Raw genomic sequence first — 21637 nt, 5'->3', positions numbered from 1 at the left:
ACTATCACTTTTCTATGTTCAAAATAATTCCAGGAATTCCCTTTTCTTTAAACCCTTTTTGTCTGTCGACTACTCCTTCCACATTTTCAAAACCATTTCAAGCGTTCCACCGTCAAAACATTCCTCTTAGTCAGGAGAAAAAACTAAGTTGTTTTTTGAAATGGAAAAATTCCCTGTTTTCCCGGAATTCCATAATAGCATTTCTCAATTAAAAAACTGTTACTACTTCAACATTTCTTGACCGATTTAAACAATTCCAACACCAACCAATTCAGCTCAATCAGGACATTCATGCTCATAATCATTTTCCAAAAAAAATCCCTCTTTTTCCTGAAATTCCCAAATTTCCAGGAAGTTCCCACTGAAACGAATGGGACATTTTTCCAAGTTGCACAACTCCCACATTTTTCCACCTATTCAAACCATTCCACCTTCAACACATTCCACTCATCCTGGACATTCAAACTATCACTTTTCTATGTTCAAAATATTCCAGGAATTCCCTTTTCTTTAAACCCTTTTTGTCTGTCGACTACTCCTTCCACATTTTCTAACCCATTTCAAGCGTTCCACCGTCAAAACATTCCTCTTAGTCAGGAGAAAAAAATAAGTTGTTTTTTTAAATGAAAAAATTCCCTGTTTTCCCGAAATTCCGTAATAGCATTTCTCAATTAAAAAACTGTTACTACTTCAACATTTCTTGACCGATTTAAACAATTCCAACACCAACCAATTCAGCTCATTCAGGACATTCATGCTCCTAACCATTTTCAAAAAAATCCCGCTTTTCCCCAAATTGCCAAATTTCCAGGAAGTTCCCATTGAACTGAATGGAACAATTTTCAAACTTCCACAATTCCCACATTTTTCAACCTATTGAAACCATTCCACCTTCAACACATTCCACTCATCCTGGAGTTCGACTTCAAAATAATTCCAGGAATTCCCAGAATTACCTTTTTTTTTCCCAAACCATTTTTTCCACCCTTTTTTTATGTCGACTACTCCTTCCACATTTGTCAACCCACTTCAACCGTTCCACCATCAAAACATTCCTCTTAATCAGGACAAAAAGCAAAGTTGTTTTTTGAAATGAAAAAATTCCCTGTTTTCCCGAAATTCCGTAATACCATTTCTCAATTAAAAAACTGTTACTACTTCAACATTTCTTGACCGATTTAAACAATTCCAACACCAACCAAGTCAGCTCATTCAGGACATTCATGCTCATAATCATTTTCCAAAAAAAATCCCGCTTTTTCCTGAAATTCCCAAATTTCCAGGAAGTTCCCACTGAAACGAATGGGACATTTTTCCAAGTTGCACAACTCCCACATTTTTCCACCTATTCAAACCATTCCACCTTCAACACATTCCACTCATCCTGGACATTCAAACTATCACTTTTCTAAGTTCAAAATAATTCCAGGAATTCCCTTTTCTTTAAACCCTTTTTTTCTGTCGACTACTCCTTCCACATTTTCTAACCCATTTCAAGCGTTCCACCGTCAAAACATTCCTCTTAGTCAGGAGAAAAAATTAAGTTGTTTTTTGAAATGGAAAAATTCCCTGTTTTCCCGGAATTCCATAATACCATTTCTCAATTAAAAAACTGTTACTACTTCAACATTTCTTGACCGATTTAAACAATTCCAACACCAACCAATTCAGCTCAATCAGGACATTCATGCTCATAATCATTTTCCAAAAAAAATCCCTCTTTTTCCTGAAATTCCCAAATTTCCAGGAAGTTCCCACTGAAACGAATGGGACATTTTTCCAAGTTGCACAACTCCCACATTTTTCCACCTATTCAAACCATTCCTCCTTCAACACATTCCACTCATCCTGGACATTCAAACTATCACTTTCCCAAGTTCCACACCAAATTCCATTTTTTCCTGGAAATTCAAACTCTTCAACATTCCAACTATTCTTAATTGTGTCAGCATTGGATGATTCACAGCTCATGTAGTTGCAGGGGTGATGGTGTGGTGTATTAAGGGCAGCTTGATTCAAAGTGGATGAGTTGTAATAATAAAGTCAGTCATGAGACGACAACAACACCCTTCAGAGCGAGCGGGCAACAGGAAGGTCTTATCACCTTCAAGTCATGAAGGCGTCAGCCATGTGCCATACCCGCCTTCTCTCAGACAACTAACATGTCTTCCTTCAGACCGGTACTAATATAGTCTCACAGTACTAATCAATCAAAAACTGTACTATACTCTGTTTGACAAGTACCGCTTCACCATTTATTTATTTTCTCGTCATGACATTGCTGGTTTTAGGAGCAGAGGAGCATGTTGGGCAGCGCACACACACAGAGTACTTACAAGCAGACACAGTGTGTAGACAGAAAAGGGAGAATGGACGCATTTTGGTGTAAAAAGTCAAGATAAAGGTGAAGTTATAACACTGAAACACCCTCAGGAAGAGCTGCTTTAAGACATGGCTAACATCCATCCACAGTGTTTTAGCTACTTCTAAATCACTAATCCTGGCCTCCGTGGCGACAAATAAAGTAAGTTTCTTACAAGTAGCACTATCACTGGAGGACGAGGAATAGCTAAACATGCTTCACTACACACCGTAGGAGGATACAATAGCTCACCGCCGTCACAATGTAAACAAATGCCATGGGTGGATCTACACCTGACATCCACTGTAATGATACCAAGTACAGGAGCGTATCTCGTCGATACTACTGTGATTACATCGATATTTTTTTATAGTCACAAAATAATTTTCTTTTCTTTAATTCATATTATGTTTATAAAGTCAGTAAATACATCCCTGGACACATGAGGACTTTGAATATGACCAATGTATGATCCTGGTATGTGACACTTGTTACTGTTAGCATGCTAACATTAAAGTGCTAACAGATAGCAGGCCCATCAACATTTTCTAATTATTTACTCTATTTTTACTTTAATTGGTAAGTAATGAGAAAAAGTTAAAATGTTGTAACTAATAATTAATAATAATATACTTAGTCATTTGTTTTTAGCATTTTTTTAAATAAAAAAAACATCAATATGACCTTTTAGTGTGGAAAATGCTGGACAGCCCTGAACTAAAGTATCGATATTTTGATTTGAGGATCGATATTAGAGCATAAAGATCTTGGTAACGATATATCGGTATCGATCGGCACATCACTAGCGGAGAGAAGTATTTTATTTTGAAGAACAGGAAGTCTGGCTCACCTCAAAGATCTCCTCGCGGGACACCTCGATGCGACAATGGCCGGCCTGTGGCTGCTGCTGGGAGAGTTCCTGTCGGAGGATCTTCAGCTTCTGGACAAGGTCTCTCTTGTACTTGGGCACCGTGAGACACTCCGACTCGTCTGGGAGCTGACCCGGGGACACCGGAGCCTGCTGGACCTGTTCCTTCAGCTGGTTCTGGCGACTGGGGGGGGGGCACAGGAAGCAAACAAATGTTATGAAAGACCACTGTGTCACTTTGTAGTAGGGTTCTACGGTATACTGGTACTAGTATAGTACCGCGGTACTAATTAATCATATTCAGTACTAGACCACCTCTAAAAAGTACCAATCCCCAGGAATAATAAAGCAATAATAAACATATGTTTCATGTACCCTAACATTTTTTATTCAAATAAAGACAATAATGACATTTTTTGTGGTGCCCTTTATTTAGAAAAATATGGAAATACATTTTGGTACCAGTACCAAAATATTGGTATAGGGACAACTAGGGGTGTAACGGTACACAAAAATTTCAATTCGGTACGTACCTCGGTTTATAGGTCACAGTTCGGTTCATTTTCAGTACAGTAAGAAAACAACAAAATATACATTTTTGGGTTATTTATTTACCAAATTTGCAAAATCTTCCACCGAAAATGTTTTTCTTAGTGTAATATTTGATGTGAAGTAATGGGAACCTTGGATAGGTCAATAATTCATAATAACATTGATTTTGATTCAATATTATGTTTTGAGCAATGACAGTTTGAAAGGAAAAAAAAACAGCTTTGTTTTATTAGTCAACATTGCAACTTTTTCTAAATTACATTTAAGCTTCTTTATTTAACTTTTGTTATGTTTTTTATAGTATTTTTAGAATGTGCCGTGGGCCTTTAAAACATTAGCTGTGGGCCGCAAATGGCCTCCGAGGCACACTTTTGACACCCCTGCTATATATAATAAAAAATTAAATGTGATAAATCTATGGATAAAAAGCAGAGCGTTTATCATAACTCTCTCTCTGTCTCTGTCTCTGCCCCTCCCTCACCAATGCTGCTGTTTGTTTTGTTTTTAACCCCTTCTTAACCCTGAACGTACATTGAAAATACACGCAACCCTAACTCAAAATGCCGGACATTTGAGGCATTTAAGAAACTCCGCAAAAGAGGACATGTCCGGTGAAAAGAGGACGTATGGTCAGTCTATCCTAGCCCGTTAGCTGCTAGCATGCCGTGTGTTGTGCCTCGGTGTGCATTGTTTACACAACGTGCGTTACGCTACTTAATATGTCCGTGTGGAAACTCGTTCGGTACACCTCCGAACCGAACCGGAACCCCCGTACCAAAACGGTTCAATACAAATACACGTACCGTTACACTCCTAGGGACAACCCTTTTTTGTAGGGCGGAGAAATGACAACAGGTGCTCTGAAACACCAATGGAATGCAACCCGACAGCGAACACTTGGGTATGTACGCATGTCGTACTTGCCAACCCTCCCGAATTTTCCGGGAGACTCCCGAAATTCAGCGCCTCTCCCGAAAACCTCCCAGGACAAATATTCTCCCGAAAATCTCCCGATTTTCAGCCGGAGCTGGAGGCCACGCCCCCTCCAGTTCCATGCGGACCTGAGTGAGGACAGCCTTTTTTCACGACGGGAGGACAACAGGGTGACAAGAACTACCGTATTTTCCGCACTATAAGGCGCACCTAAAAAAACACAAATTTTCTCAAAAGCTGACAGTGCGCCTTATAACCCGGTGCGCTTTATATATGGATAAATATTAAGATTCATTTTCATAAAAATTCGGTCTCGCAACTTCGGTAAACAGCCGCCATCTTTTTTCCCGGTAGAACAGGAAGCGCTTCTTCTTCTACGCAAGCAACCGCCAAGGTAAGCACCCGCCCCCATAGAACAGGAAGCGCTTCTTCTTCTACTGTAAGCAACCACCCGCCCGCGTAGAAGAAGAAAAAGCGCGCGGATATCACCGTACGTTTCATTTCCTTTGTGTGTTTACATCTGTAAAGACCACAAAATGGCTCCTACTAAGCGACAGGGATCCGGTTCATGAAAAGACGCAATCTCTCCATCCGCACACGGACTACTATTTCACAGCAACTGATATTCCTGTGAACCGCACTGTGGATACAACGGGAGCACGTACGGTGAATATTCGCACCACAGGGAATGAGAAGTCATCCTTCACTGTGGTTCTAGCTTGCCATGCTAATGGCCAGAAACTTCCACCCATGGTGATATTCAAAAGGAAGACCTTGCCAAAAGAGACCTTTCCAGCCGGCGTCATCATAAAAGCTAACTCGAAGGGATGGATGAAGAAAAGATGAGCGAGTGGTTAAGGTAAGTTTAAGTTTACGCGAAGAGGCCGGGTGGCTTTTTTCACGCAGCTCCGTCCATGTTGATATACGACTCCATGCGCGCCCACATCACGCTGGTTTTTAATATATTATTAAAGTTTGACTGACCTACCTGACTGTTTTTTTGACATTCCTTTAGCGCAGTTAGATGCGGCTTACAACACGGGGCGGCTTATAGGTGGACAAAGTTTTGAAATATGCCGTTCATTGAAGGCGCGGCTTATAACCCAGGGCGCCTTATGGTGCGGAAAATACGGTAAATCATCCAGACTAGAGATAAATTATATTATTATGTTTATCTTACCTAAAAATAAATATATTTACTAATTAAAAAAAACAAAAACGAAATACATTTTTACTATATTTTGCTAAAAATATCAAAATTATTTATTTATTTGTATTTTTTCTGACTCCTTATTACATCCAGCCATAGAATTATACATTAAAATAAACATATTTGAAATAATTAATTTTAAATTATCATAATAGTTCATTTAAAATGACCATATTTAATTATTAAACTAATTGCTTGTTTATCAACAACTTTAGCATTTTATTCATTACATTTTGAAACTCTCAGAAGCCAAGTTATGTTATATTCCTAAAGATTTATTTATGCAAGTTTGAAGTGTCAATTATCTAAACACAGTTTTGTTTGCAAATTTTCAGGATGTACAGGTAAAAGCCAGTAAATTAGAATATTTTGAAAAACTTGATTTATTTCAGTAATTGCATTCAAAAGGTGTAACTTGTACATTATATTTATTCATTGCACACAGACTGATGCATTCAAATGTTTATTTCATTTAATTTTGATGATTTGAAGTGGCAACAAATGAAAATCCAAAATTCCGTGTGTCACAAAATTAGAATATTACTTAAGGCTAATACAAAAAAGGGATTTTTAGAAATGTTGGCCAACTGAAAAGTATGAAAATGAAAAATATGAGCATGTACAATACTCAATACTTGGTTGGAGCTCCTTTTGCCTCAATTACTGCGTTAATGCGGCGTGGCATGGAGTCGATGAGTTTCTGGCACTGCTCGGGTGTTATGAGAGCCCAGGTTGCTCTGATAGTGGCCTTCAACTCTTCTGCGTTTTTGGGTCTGGCATTCTGCAACTTCCTTTTCACAATACCCCACAGATTTTCTATGGGGCTAAGGTCAGGGGAGTTGGCGGGCCAATTTAGAACAGAAATACCATGGTCCGTAAACCAGGCACGGGTAGATTTTGCGCTGTGTGCAGGCGCCAAGTCCTGTTGGAACTTGAAATCTCCATCTCCATAGAGCAGGTCAGCAGCAGGAAGCATGAAGTGCTCTAAAACTTGCTGGTAGACGGCTGCGTTGACCCTGGATCTCAGGAAACAGAGTGGACCGACACCAGCAGATGACATGGCACCCCAAACCATCACTGATGGTGGAAACTTTACACTAGACTTCAAGCAACGTGGATCCTGTGCCTCTCCTGTCTTCCTCCAGACTCTGGGACCTCGATTTCCAAAGGAAATGCAAAATTTGCATGGTTGGGTGATGGTTTGGGGTGGCATGTCATCTGCTGGTGTCGGTCCACTCTGTTTCCTGAGATCCAGGGTCAACGCAGCCGTCTACCAGCAAGTTTTAGAGCACTTCATGCTTCCTGCTGCTGACCTGCTCTATGGAGATGGAGATTTCAAGTTCCAACAGGACTTGGCGCCTGCACACAGCGCAAAATCTACCCGTGCCTGGTTTACAGACCATGGTATTTCTGTTCTAAATTGGCCCGCCAACTCCCCTGACCTTAGCCCCATAGAAAATCTGTGGGGTATTGTGAAAAGGAAGATGCAGAATGCCAGACCCAAAAACGCAGAAGAGTTGAAGGCCACTATCAGAGCAACCTGGGCTCTCATAACACCTGAGCAGTGCCAGAAACTCATCGACTCCATGCCACGCCGCATTAACGCAGTAATTGAGGCAAAAGGAGCTCCAACCAAGTATTGAGTATTGTACATGCTCATATTTTTCATTTTCATACTTTTCAGTTGGCCAACATTTCTAAAAATCCCTTTTTTGTATTAGCCTTAAGTAATATTCTAATTTTGTGACACACGGAATTTTGGATTTTCATTTGTTGCCACTTCAAATCATCAAAATTAAAAGAAATAAACATTTGAATGCATCAGTCTGTGTGCAATGAATAAATATAATGTACAATTTACACCTTTTGAATGCAATTACTGAAATAAATCAAATTTTTCAAAATATTCTAATTTACTGGCTTTTACCTGTATATATATATATATATACATATATATATATATATATGAAATACTTCACTTGGTGAATTCTAGCTGTCAATATACTCCTCCCCTCTTAACCACGCCCCCAACCACGCCCCGCCCCACCCCTGACCACGCCCCCCACCCCCCACCTCCCGAAATCGGAGGTTTCAAGGTTGGCAAGTATGACGCATGTAGACCACGTACAAATATGAAGAAAGAGCAAAAAGGCAAGAAAACATCTACTTGTTAGAACTTTGGTAACTAAATACTAAGGTTGGCTCGGTACAAAGATGTTTTTTGATACTTTTCTAAACAAAGGGGACCACAAAAAATGTCATTATTGTCTTTATTTGAACAAAAAATGTTAGTGTACATGAAACATATGTTTATTATTGTCATTTAGTCCTTAAATAAAATAGTCAACATACTAGACAACTTGTCTTTTAGTAGTAAGTAAACAAACAAAGACTCCTAATTAGTCTGCAGTAACATATTGTGTCATTTATACACCTATTATTTTGTACACATTATAAAGGACAAACTGTAAAAAATGGATTATTAATCCACTTGTTTATTTACTGTTAATATCTGTTGTTTTTTCTGTTTGAACATGTTCTATCTACACTTCTGTTCAAATGTAATAATCACTTATTCTTCTCTTCTTTGATACTTGACATTAGTTTTGGATGATACCACACATTTAGGTATGGATCTGATACCAAGTAGTTACAGGATCATAAATTGGCATACTTGCCAACCTTGAGACCTCCAATTTCGGGAGGTGGGGGGTGGGGGGTGAGGGGGGCGTGGTTGGGGCGGGGGCGTGGTTGGGGGCGTGGTTAAGAGGGGAGGAGTATATTTACAGCTAGAATTCACCAAGTCAAGTATTTCATATATATATATATATATATATATATATATATATATATATCCCCGCGACCCCGAATGGAATAAGCGGTAGTAAATGGATGGATGGATGGATATATATATATATATATATATATATATATATATATATATATATATATATATATATATATATATATATATAAGAAATAATTGACTTTCAGTGAATTCTAGCTATATATATATATATATATATATATATATATATATATATATATATATATATATATATATATATATGTATATATATATATATATATATAAAAGAAATACTTGAATTTCAGTGTTCATTTATTTACACATATACACACACACATAACACTCATCTACTCATTGTTGAGTTAAGGGTTGAATTGTCCATCCTTGTTCTATTCTCTGTCACTATCTTTCTAACCATGCTGAACACCCTCTCTGATGATGCATTGCTGTGTGGCACGCACAAAAGTGCTTTCATCAAATGCACTAGATGGCAGTATTGTCCTGTTTAAGGGTGTCACAACATTGCTGTTTACGGCAGACGGACTGCTTTACTGTAGACGTTCTTTATATTGTGGGAAAGCGGACTCAGGTCTGCATGGAGCTGGAGGGGGCGTGGCCTCCAGCTACGCCTGAATTTCGGGAGATTTTCGGGAGAAGATTTGTCCCGGGAGGTTTTCGGGAGAGGCGCTGAATTTCGGGAGTCTCCCGGAAAATCCGGGAGGGTTGGCAAGTATGTACATTGGTCATATTCAAAGTCCTCATGTGTCCGGGGACGTATTTACTGACTTTATAAACATAATATACATTTTTTAAAAAGGAAAAAAAAATTGTGACGATAAAAAATATCAATGTAGTATCAACTAGATACGCTCCTGTACTTGGTATCATTACAGTGGATGTCAGGTGTAGATCCACCCATGGCATTTGTTTACATTGTGACGCCGGTGAGCTATTGTATCCTCCTACGAAGCATGTTTAACTATTCCTCGTCCTCCAGTGATAATGGTACTTGTAAGAAACTTACTTTATTTGTTCGCCATGGAAACGAGGATTAGTGATTTAGAAGTAGCTAAAACACTGTGGATGGATGTTAGCCGCTAACTTGCGTTTCAGTGTTATGTATAACTTCACCTTTATCTTTACTTTTTACACCAAAATGCATCCATTCTCCCTTTTCTGTCTACACACTGTGTCTGCTTGTAAGTACTCTGTGTGTGTGCGCTGCCCAACATGCTCCTCTGCTCGTAAAAACCAGAAACAGAGTATAGTACAGTTTTTGATTGATTCGTACTAGGATACTATACTAGTACCAGTATAGCGTACAACCTGCTGTATTGTGATATCATCTTTAAATAAGTGACTTCCCTTTGAAGCAACAGCAAAATAAGCCTGAAAGCAAATGTCAGGTGTCAAAGAAGTATCCAACAGAGAGAAAGATCTGCAGAAGTTGAAGCTTGCAACTTTTGAACTTGGAGGAGGTTTTGGAGCTCCACAAGTGAGTGTGCATGGCAGAATGAAAAGGCTCTTTATGGGGCAGGACTATTTATACAATGGTCTTTTGCACTAGAGTGGGGGGGAAGCCACCAAGCTGGACCCTGGGCAGGGTCATAAACACAAACAAAACACGTGTCAGTCTGGAAGTCAAAAAAAAAAAAAGTTTTTGACATTAGTTTATGTCAAAACTTTTCAGAAAGGAGATGAAGTCTGAGTTAATGCATCTCAAGTATCCTTTAAATGGCCTGCATGCTCCATAATCACATTGACAACTTGGCTCGTCTGCCGAGTGGAATTGAGTTTGTCTTTTCAATCACTTCCTGTTAGCCCCGGCCAGCCCCGGAGGACTGCAAAGAACTCCTCTTGGATCCCTTGATTTCCTGCAGACTAGACTCCGAGGGAGGGATGGGAAGTGGCTCGTCCAGAAACCCAGCAGAGGGCGGGAGAGGAAGGAAACTTTCACCTACATAAAAATAATCCCACTTTCCGGACTATAACTAAGAACATTTTAGAAGGAATACATATTTTTACATATACCGTATTTTCCGCACTATTAGCCGCACCTAAAAACCACAAATTTACTCAAAAGCTGACAGTGCGGCTTATAACCCGGTGCGCTTTATATATGGATTAATATTAAGATTCATTTTCATAAAGTTTCGGTCTCGCAACTACGGTAAACAGCCGCCATCTTTTTTCCCCGTAGAAGAGGAAGCGCTTCTTCTTCTACGCAAGCAACCGCCAAGGTAAGCACCCGCCCCCATAGAACAGGAAGCGCTTCTTCTTCTACTGTAAGCAACCACCCGCCCGCGTAGAAGAAGAAAAAGCGCGCGGATATTACCGTACGTTTCATTTCCTTTGTGTGTTTACATCTGTAAAGACCACAAAATGGCTCCTACTAAGCGACAGGTTTCCGGTTCATGAAAAGACGCAATCTCTCCATCCGCACACGGACTACTATTTCACAGCAACTGCCTAAAGACTTTCAAGAAAAGCTGGCTACTTTCCGTGCATATTGTAAAAACAAGATAGCTGAAAAAAAGATCCGGCCAGAGAACATTATCAACATGGACGAGGTTCCACTGACTTTTGATATTCCTGTGAACCGCACTGTGGATACAACGGGAGCACGTACGGTGAATATTCGCACCACAGGGAATGAGAAGTCATCCTTCACTGTGGTTCTAGCTTGCCATGCTAATGGCCAGAAACTTCCACCCATGGTGATATTCAAAAGGAAGACCTTGCCAAAAGAGACCTTTCCAGCCGGCGTCATCATAAAAGCTAACTCGAAGGGATGGATGAAGAAAAGATGAGCGAGTGGTTAAGGTAAGTTTAAGTTTACGCGAAGAGGCCGGGTGGCTTTTTTCACGCAGCTCCGTCCATGTTGATATACGACTCCATGCGCGCCCACATCACGCTGGTTTTTAATATATTATTAAAGTTTGACTGACCTATCTGACTGTTTTTTTGACATTCCTTTAGCGCAGTTAGATGCGGCTTACAACACGGGGCGGCTTATAGGTGGACAAAGTTTTGAAATATGCCGTTCATTGAAGGCGCGGCTTATAACCCAGGGCGCCTTATGGTGCGGAAAATACGGTATAAGCCGCACCGGACTATATATTTCACTGCTGGACTCTAGAAAGAGGTTCCGCAGCCTCCGTAGCAGAACCTCCAGGTTCTGTAACAGCTTCTTCCCTCAGGCCGTAAGACTCTTGAACGCATCATAATAAAATAATCCCCTCAACTCCCCCCCAAAATGGATTAACTGGCTGGAATAAAAAGACAATATAACATACATCCATAAACGTGGATGCATATGAAAAAGTGCAATATATTTATCTGTACAGTCATCTATTTATTTATATCTGCAACTTACTGCTCTTTTATCCTGCACTACCATGAGCTTATGCAACAACATGTTGTTGTTATCTGTACTGCAAAGTTCACATTTGAATGACAATAAAAAGGAAGTCTAAGTCTATAAGCCGCAGATATATGATTATTTACACAGAAATGTTTTGTAAATGTTGAACTGTTTCCAAACGGGCAGTAAAACGGCTGATCAAACAAAACAGAAGTCATGGTCATGGACCCACGAGCTGTGCAAAGATAGCTCTCCAATCAGCTAAACAGACGCAATAACTCCACGGTGACGTTTTGGTGAATTTACTGAGGAATTTGTGAAAGTGAAAAAAAACAAAAATAAGTTACTGTATTTTTCGGACTATAAGTCGCAGTTTTTTTCACAAGCTTTCAGCATTAATGGCGCCTTCACAGATGTGTAAGTTACCCATGTCTTGGCCACTAATACACCCCCATACCATCACACATGCTGACTTTTACACTTTCACCCTAGAACAGTCCGGATGGTTCTTTTACTCTTTGGTCCGGAGGACACGACGTCCACAGTTTCCAAAAACAATTTGAAATGTGGACTCGTCAGACCACAGAACACTTTTCCACTTTGTATCAGTCCATCTTAGATGAGCTCAGGCCCAGCGAAGCCGACGGCGTTTCTGGGTGTTGTTGATAAACGGTTTTCGCCTTGCATAGTAGAGTTTTAACTTGCACTTACAGATGTAGCGACCAACTGTAGTTACTGACAGTGGGTTTCTGAAGTGTTCCTGAGCCCATATGGTGATATCCTTTACACACTGATGTCGCTTATTGATGCAGTAGCGCCTGAGGGATCCAAGGTGTGTAATATCATGGCTTACGTGCAGTGATTTCTCCAGAACCCTTTGATGATATTACGGAGCGTAGATGGTGAAATCCCTAAATTCCTTGCAATAGCTGCTTGAGAAAGGTTTTTCTTAAACTGTTCAACAATTTGCTCAGGCATTTGTTGACAAAGTGGTGACCCTCGCCCCGTCCTTGTTTGTGAATGACTGGGCATTTCATGGAATCTACTTTTATACCCAATCATGGCACCCACCTGTTCCCAATTAGCCTGTTCACCTGTGGGATGTTCCAAATAAGTCTTTGATGAGCATTCCTCAACTTTATCAGTATTTATTGCCACCTTTCCCAACTTCTTTGTCACGTGTTGCTGGCATCAAATTCTAAAGTTAATGATTATTTGCAAAAAAAAATAAAGTTTATGAGTTTGAACATCAAATATGTTGTCTTTGTAGCATATTCAACTGAATATGGCTTGAAAAGGATTTGCAAATCATTGTATTCCGTTTATATTTACATCTAACACAATTTCCCAACTCATATGGAAACGGGGTTTGTAGAAGTGTCAGTACAATCACTATTTGTTTTGTTGACATTCCCTTTAGCGCCGCTCCATCTAATGGATGCATAACGTAACCCCGGCCTCTACTGTAGCGTCTATTCTATGCGCCTTATAATGCGGTGCGCCTTATATATGAACAAAGTTTTAAAATAGGCCATTCATTGAAGGTGCGCCTTATAATGCGGTGCGCCTTATATATGAACAAAGTTTTAAAATAGGCCATTCATTGAAGGTGCGCCTTATAATTCGGCAGCGCCTTATATATAAACAAAGTTTTAAAATAGGCCATTCATTGAAGGTGCGCCTTATAATGCGGCGCGCCTTATATATGAACAAAGTTTTAAAATAGGCCATTCATTGAAGGTGCGCCTTATAATCCGGCGCGCCTTATATATGAACAAAGTTTTAAAATAGGCCATTCATTGAAGGTGCGCCTTATAGTGCGGTGCGCCTTATATATGAACAAAGTTTTAAAATAGGCCATTCATTGAAGGTGCGCCTTATAATCCGGCGCGCCTTATATATGAAGAAAGTTTTAAAATAGGCCATTCATTGAAGGTGCGCCTTATAATGCGGTGCGCCTTATAGTGCGGGAAATACGGTACATTTAATGGATTCACCCGGTCACAACATTAGGTACACTTGCACATTCTCCGATCGATACAAAGCTCCATTGCTGTCACTACATGTCGCTGTTATTCCCTTCAACTTCCAGAGCTTCTGCCCCTCTGGCTGCTGGCCGGACTTGATGTCCACATAAAGACTGCCGTGACGTCACAACCGCTGCAAAACCCCCCGCGGGCAGATCACGTCCACGAGTGCGTGCGAGCTCCCGTCCCAACGCATCAAGCATCATTGTAAGAAGATTTATAAGTCAGCAAAGATGAAAGTCCTCATGGGTCCCCTTTAGGCCTCTGTGCTTTTTTTAAAATTCATTAATTAATTTTAATTAATTTTTAAACCTACTCAGTGGTCTAGTGGTTAGAGTGTCCGCCCTGAGATCGGTAGGTTGTGAGTTCAAACCCCGGCCGAGTCATACCAAAGACTATAAAAATGGGAGCCATAACCTCCCTGCTTGGCACTCAGCATCAAGGCTTGGAATTGGGGGTTAAATCGCCAAAAATGATTCCCGGGCGCGGCCACCGCTGCTGCTCACTGCTCCCCTCCCCTCCCAGGGGGTGATCAAGGGGGTGTGTGTGTGTGACTATCATTGCTACTTTAACTTGAACTTTAATTATAGCTGTGAAATAACTCAGTAGTTTGATAAAGAAGGTGAGAAACACACTATTGTATTCAAGAAAGAGCCAAAATGGCCTCCCTCTCCACTCATCACCCGTCTTTGCAAACAGGAGTCTTTAATTAAAGGTACCGTATTTTCCGCACTATTAGCCGCACCTAAAAACCACAAATTTTCTCAAAAGCTGACAGTGCGCCTTATAACCCGGTGCGCTTTATATATGGATTAATATTAAGATTCATTTTCATAAAGTTTCGGTCTCGCAACTACGGTAAACAGCCGCCATCTTTTTTCCCCGTAGAAGAGGAAGCGCTTCTTCTTCTACGCAAGCAACCGCCAAGGTAAGCACCCGCCCCCATAGAACAGGAAGCGCTTCTTCTTCTACTGTAAGCAACCACCCGCCCGCGTAGAAGAAGAAGAAGAAGCGCGCGGATATTACCGTACGTTTCATTTCCTTTGTGTGTTTACATCTGTAAAGACCACAAAATGGCTCCTACTAAGCGACAGGTTTCCGGTTCATGAAAAGACGCAATCTCTCCATCCGCACACGGACTACTATTTCACAGCAACTGCCTAAAGACTTTCAAGAAAAGCTGGCTACTTTCCGTGCATATTGTAAAAACAAGATAGCTGAAAAAAAGATCCGGCCAGAGAACATTATCAACATGGACGAGGTTCCACTGACTTTTGATATTCCTGTGAACCGCACTGTGGATACAACGGGAGCACGTACGGTGAATATTCGCACCACAGGGAATGAGAAGTCATCCTTCACTGTGGTTCTAGCTTGCCATGCTAATGGCCAGAAACTTCCACCCATGGTGATATTCAAAAGGAAGACCTTGCCAAAAGAGACCTTTCCAGCCGGCGTCATCATAAAAGCTAACTCGAAGGGATGGATGAAGAAAAGATGAGCGAGTGGTTAAGGTAAGTTTAAGTTTACGCGAAGAGGCCGGGTGGCTTTTTTCACGCAGCTCCGTCCATGTTGATATACGACTCCATGCGCGCCCACATCACGCTGGTTTTTAATATATTATTAAAGTTTGACTGACCTATCTGACTGTTTTTTTGACATTCCTTTAGCGCAGTTAGATGCGGCTTATAACACGGGGCGGCTTATAGGTGGACAAAGTTTTGAAATATGCCGTTCATTGAAGGCGCGGCTTATAACCCAGGGCGCCTTATGGTGCGGAAAATACGGTACAAGTTTTCAATGTTCATTTAATCATTTCTTGCATTGTTTTCTGCATGTAAAATTATAATCAGTCTCATTAAGAACTGCCTTTAGTTGAGATAATGATGAGTCATATGTTGGAATATGGGTTCCATTATTTAAACTTGTTTGAACTATTAAATGAACCTAAAACATGACTTATTTTATCTTTGTGGAAAATATTGGACACAACTATTGTGAATTTTTTTCCATCCATCCATCCATTTTCTACCGCTTATTCCCTTCGGGGTCGCTGGAGCCTATCTCAGCTACAATCGGGCGGAAAGCGTGGTACACCCTGGACAAGTCGCCACCTCATCATATACATATACATATATATATATATATATATATATATATATATATATATATATATATATATATATATATATATATATATGTATATGTATATACACACACATATATATATATACACATATATGTATATGTGTATATGTATATCTATATATATATATCTATATATGTATATACACACACATATATATACACATATATGTATATGTGTATATGTATATATATATATATATATATATATATATGTATATATATATATATATATATACATATATGTGTATATATGTATGTATATATATATATATATATGTATATGTACATACACACACACATATATATACATATATGTATATGTGTATATATTAGAGATGCGCGGATAGGCAGTTATTTCATCCGCAACCGCATCAGAAAGTCGTCAACCATCCGCAATCCACCCGATGTAACATTTGATCAGTACCGCATCCGCCCGCACCCGCCCGTTGTTATATATCTAATATAGACGATGCAAGGCATTATGTTATGATCTGATGTTGGATCATAGTTTATTTTGGGTTTTGAGTCACTTGTGATATAAGTTATGTTTCAGCACTCCTGTTTTGTGTTGTCATGGTTACTGATTGTTTTCGCCTGCATCTGATTAGTGTTCGGGACTCACACCTGTTCCCGGGCACTAATCAGAGAGCTATTTAGTCCTGCTTTTTCCCGTCACTCAGCCTGGTGCTTTTGTTTGCAAATAATAATTAACTTAGAATTTCATGGCTGCAAACAAAAGCACCAGGCTGAGTGACGGGAAAAAGCAGGACTAAATAGCTCTCTGATTAGTGCCCGGGAACAGGTGTGAGTCCCGAACACTAATCAGATGCAGGCGAAAACAATCAGTAACCATGACAACACAAAACAGGAGTGCTGAAACATAACTTATATCACAAGTGACTCAAAACCCAAAATAAACTATGATCCAACATCAGATCATAACACATTAGTGAGGTTATAAAGCTTTTGCCTGTTAAAGAAAGGAGACTGATCCAATGCAGTACAGACATTCGCGTGCCACGCTGTCACGACCCAGACGCACACCAGTGCGCAATCATATGGGAGCCGCGCTGAGCGCACCTCCAAGCGCGTCTCGCTGCCGGCAACGGCCGGGTATGGGCCCGACGCTCCAGCGCCATCCATTTTCAGGGCTAGTTGATTCGGCAGGTGGGTTGTTACACACTCCTTAGCGGGTTCCGACGTCCATGGCCACCGTCCTAGCTGCTGTCTATATCAACCAGGGTGAGCCCCACCCCTTTCGTGAGCGCACTGCGCGCGGAGTGACCCCTGTTACGCGCCCCCTGGCAACAGGGGTGGCGGGCAGGTAATCTGCGCGGGCGGAGCGCGCGGAGTGACCCCTGTTACGAGGCCACGTGGGTGGCGGGCAGGTAAGCTGCTTACCTGCTGCGCGTGACGCCGGCCGCGGCGAAGGCGGACGAGGCGGGGTGTCGGTGCGGTGGGCGCGGTGGTGACCCTGGACGTGCGTCGGGCCCTTCTCGCGGATCGCCTCAGCTACGGCTCCCGGTGGGGCCCTCTCGGGGGAAGGGGCCTCGGTCCCGGACCCCGGCGAGGCGTCGGGGGCCTTCTCCGCTCCGTAAAAGTGTCCATCTCTCTTTTTTTTTTTTTTCTGTTGTGGCATATGCTGCAGGTGCCAGCTCGTTTTTCGTATGTGGGTAACAACATTTAACTATGTACCGTATTTTCCGCACTATTAGCCGCACCTAAAAACCACAAATTTACTCAAAAGCTGACAGTGCGGCTTATAACCCGGTGCGCTTTATATATGGATTAATATTAAGATTCATTTTCATAAAGTTTAGGTCTCGCAACTACGGTAAACAGCCGCCATCTTTTTTCCCCGTAGAAGAGGAAGCGCTTCTTCTTCTACGGTAAGCAACCTCCAAGGTAAGCACCCGCCCCTGTAGAAGAAGAAGCGCGCGGATATTACGTTTCATTTCATTTGTGTGTTTACATCTGTAAAGACCACAAAATGGCTCCTATTAAGAGACACGCGTACAACGCAGAATTCAAACTCAAGGCAATAAGTCACGCAGTAGAACACGGAAATAGAGCAGCAGCGAGAGAATTGAACATAAATGAATCAATGGTGCGTAGGTAGAGGAAGCAACAAGATGACCTGCGCCACTAAGACAGGGAGACAGCGCCGGACGACATACGCTAACATCTGCCAGTGGATCGTAAATGCCTGGGCGGATATTTCGGTCTCAACTGTGGTCCGAGCTTTCCGGAAGGCAGGATTCACGGAACTGCTGGAAAACAACAGCAACATTGACTCTGATGACTTCGACGAGACGGAGCCGGCCATTTTGGATGCCGTTTTCGCCCAACTTTTTAATTCAGACACTGAAGAAGAATTCGAGGGATTTATGGATGAGGAATAATTTCAGAAAGTGAGCTTTAAATGTTTATTTTGTGTGTTGTGACATTAACGTTCGAGCAACGTTGAGTTATTGATGTTGCTATTGCTCTGCACTAATTTGAGTGTTACTATTTTTGTGATTGCACATTTGCACATTACATTTTGGGAGTGAACAGAGTTGTTAGAACGCTGGTTTTTAATATATTATTAAAGTTTGACTGACCTATCTGACTGTTTTTTTGACATTCCTTTAGCGCAGCGTAGGCGCGGCTTATAACCCGGGGCGGCTTATAGGTGAACAAAGTTTTGAAATATGCCATTCATTGAAGGTGCGGCTAATAACCCGGGGCGGCTTATAGTGCGGAAGATACGGTATATATATTTACCAATTGGTTTAACTGCCACCCACCTGAATCTATTTAAAATCTAATTTTATTTCAACCGCCCGACCCGACCCGACCCGACCCGCGGATAAAATCAAATTTTTTAAAATTTCATCCGCGGTTGTGCCCGCAAACCGCGCATCTCTAGTATATATATATATACATACATGTGTATATATGTATGTATATATATATATATATACACACACACATATATATACATATATGTATATATATATATACATATATGTGTATATATATATATATATATATATATATATATATATATATATATATATATATATATATATACACACACACATGTATACATATATGTATATATATATATATATATATATATATATATATATATATATATATATATATATATACTGTATGTATATATGTATGTATATGTATATGTATACATATACATATACATATATATAAATGCTATGATTGTAACCTCCTCCTTAAGTCTGTACTGTGTTGTATTTTACTAGAATAAACAACAGACATAATCTCTGTGGTGAAAAAAGGCTTCAGTCGTGACGAGGCAGGATAGATCTTGAAGACTTTTCAAAGAACAGACGAGGAAAAGAAAAAGCAACAGAAAATGCTGCAGTGTTCTTTGATCCCAGTGAACGGGAAGAGAAGAAACCTGATCTCTTGGCAGTGGACTTAGTCCCTGCAGGGATCAGGAATGAGGTCAGGTGGAGGAGGCCCTCCAAGACTGTCGTGAAGCAAGGGCTTATGGGTAATGGTGTGGCCGTTAACAGCACACGAGGTGTGGAACAGCTGCACAGGCATTCAACACCAGCTACACACATCACCTCCCTCAAAACCACAGAACATTCAAGAACACAATTGTGGTTTTCTTTTCCACTCCCTTGTCACACCACTTGCTAATTCTTCTTTTGTGACGGCCAGTGCACTTTACCATCAGACACTGGACAAGTCTGTCATGTTGCATACCTGCCAACTTTTGAAATCAGAAAAACCTAGTAGCCAGGGTCCAAGGGCCGCAGGCCCCGGTAGGTCCAGGACAAAGTCCTGGTGGAGGGTTCAGGGCTTCGCCCCCCGACGCAAAATGATTATTAGCATTCAGACAGGTTAAAATGTTGCTAAAACCATCACTTTTCTATCAGTCACAGTGACTTTTCAAAACAAAAATATTACAGCAAAAATCATATGGGTTGATTGACATGTTTATTCTGTAAGCTAACTTCAATAGTTTGAAATGATTTTGACAGTTAATGCCAGTTATCCTGTCAACCTTTCACAAGACTTCAATTTGTTCATTGAAAGTATAAACACTTTTTACAGTAAACAAATGGTAAAACAGTACTAAACAATTCCATTAAAAAAAAAATTGGTGTCATTATTAACTTTCTGTCCAAGCTTGTATAATCTACTGCCTTGTTCAATTGTAAAAAATATTCTGTGCCTAAAATTCACATTTCTATCACAATTATCATACTGTAAACATGGTAAGCTAACTTCATTAAAATTAATAGCCCTGTCAATAGCATGGAATTACAATTCAAATGTAGTTTTTTTGTAAGCCTTTCAAAAGAATTCAAAATATGAAAAATGAATGAAAATGAATTGAAGCCATCAGACACTTGAAAAGTGGCACATCACATCTCTAATGTAATCATTTGAACTTTTCAACAGAAATAGCACTGCAAAAATATTAAGGACATACTTCTGTATTTTGGTAGTTATGCTGTCAACATTTAACAAGATTTCTTCAACTTGGACTTGAAAGCATAAATAGTATAAACACTTTTAACAGTATGTCGTGCTGTGAAATACAGCCGACAGGATTGCGCACCAAACACGAAGCAAGGCCAAAGAGCATGCACGGTGCAGGAGAACAAAGGACTTCTTTCATTTAAGGTTTGTGATAAACCATCAAACTCATTCGTTAAAAGGACTCTATAGTAATATAAAGCGAATTTTTCTGGACATTATCATGCAAGAAAAGTTTATTTTTGGGATCGCGATCACCGCGTAATGATTTTTAAAGGTTGCATTACATTATTAACTGTCCCATGTGATCAGCCAGTGCGATTGGAAGTCCATGCTCAATTATTGCCTCCGTAAATAAAACTTCGGCATTTATCACATCCAAAGAATCTGTTTGGGCGACGAAAAACGTTGAAAGTTTTCCACTTGTATCGCTAGCAACGGCATTAGACTTGTGTTTTTTTGTCCCAACGTGGTCTTTTACATCGCTAATTCCTCCGTGTCCGATCGAAAAATCTTGTCTGCACAAGGTGCAATTCGCGTAGTTTTCACCCTTTTTTTTTTTTTAATTAATGAAAAACCGTATTTTTTATCACTGCAACCGTAACCCGGAATAGGTTGATGAAAACCGTACGAATTACGGGAAAACCGGAGTAGTTGGCAGGTATGATGTTGGTGTGACGGCCAGTGCACTTTAGCATCAGACACTGGACAAGTGTGTCATGTTGGTGTAACAAAGCTGGATGGAATGTGTGAGAGTGTGTTCCTGGTATGAAAAACAAACCTTACCTCACATTCTGACTTTCAACGCCTCCTCGAGAGCCATTGGAGCTTGGACTGCAAATGCAA

The 21637-nt window shown here is 40.5% G+C and overlaps 1 protein-coding gene across 1 annotated transcript in view; it reads right to left on the bottom strand.

The window, feature by feature from the left end:
• The window catches only part of smurf2 (SMAD specific E3 ubiquitin protein ligase 2), a 203916-nt gene that overhangs the window by 39525 nt on the left and 142754 nt on the right, over window positions 1–21637 (bottom strand). Inside the window, exons 11-12 of the mRNA XM_061973879.2 lie at window positions 21578–21625; window positions 3213–3414 (exon numbers count right to left, since the gene is read on the bottom strand). Coding sequence (XP_061829863.1) covers window positions 3213–3414; window positions 21578–21625 — 250 coding nt within the window. The remainder of the gene's footprint in view (window positions 1–3212; window positions 3415–21577; window positions 21626–21637) is intronic.

This window comes from Nerophis lumbriciformis, linkage group LG22 (assembly GCF_033978685.3).
Source record: "Nerophis lumbriciformis linkage group LG22, RoL_Nlum_v2.1, whole genome shotgun sequence".
In the NCBI taxonomy this organism is placed as follows: domain Eukaryota; kingdom Metazoa; phylum Chordata; class Actinopteri; order Syngnathiformes; family Syngnathidae; genus Nerophis; species Nerophis lumbriciformis.
The sequence above is the reverse complement of the archived record's forward strand: the minus strand, read 5'-3'. Positions and strand labels throughout refer to the sequence as shown.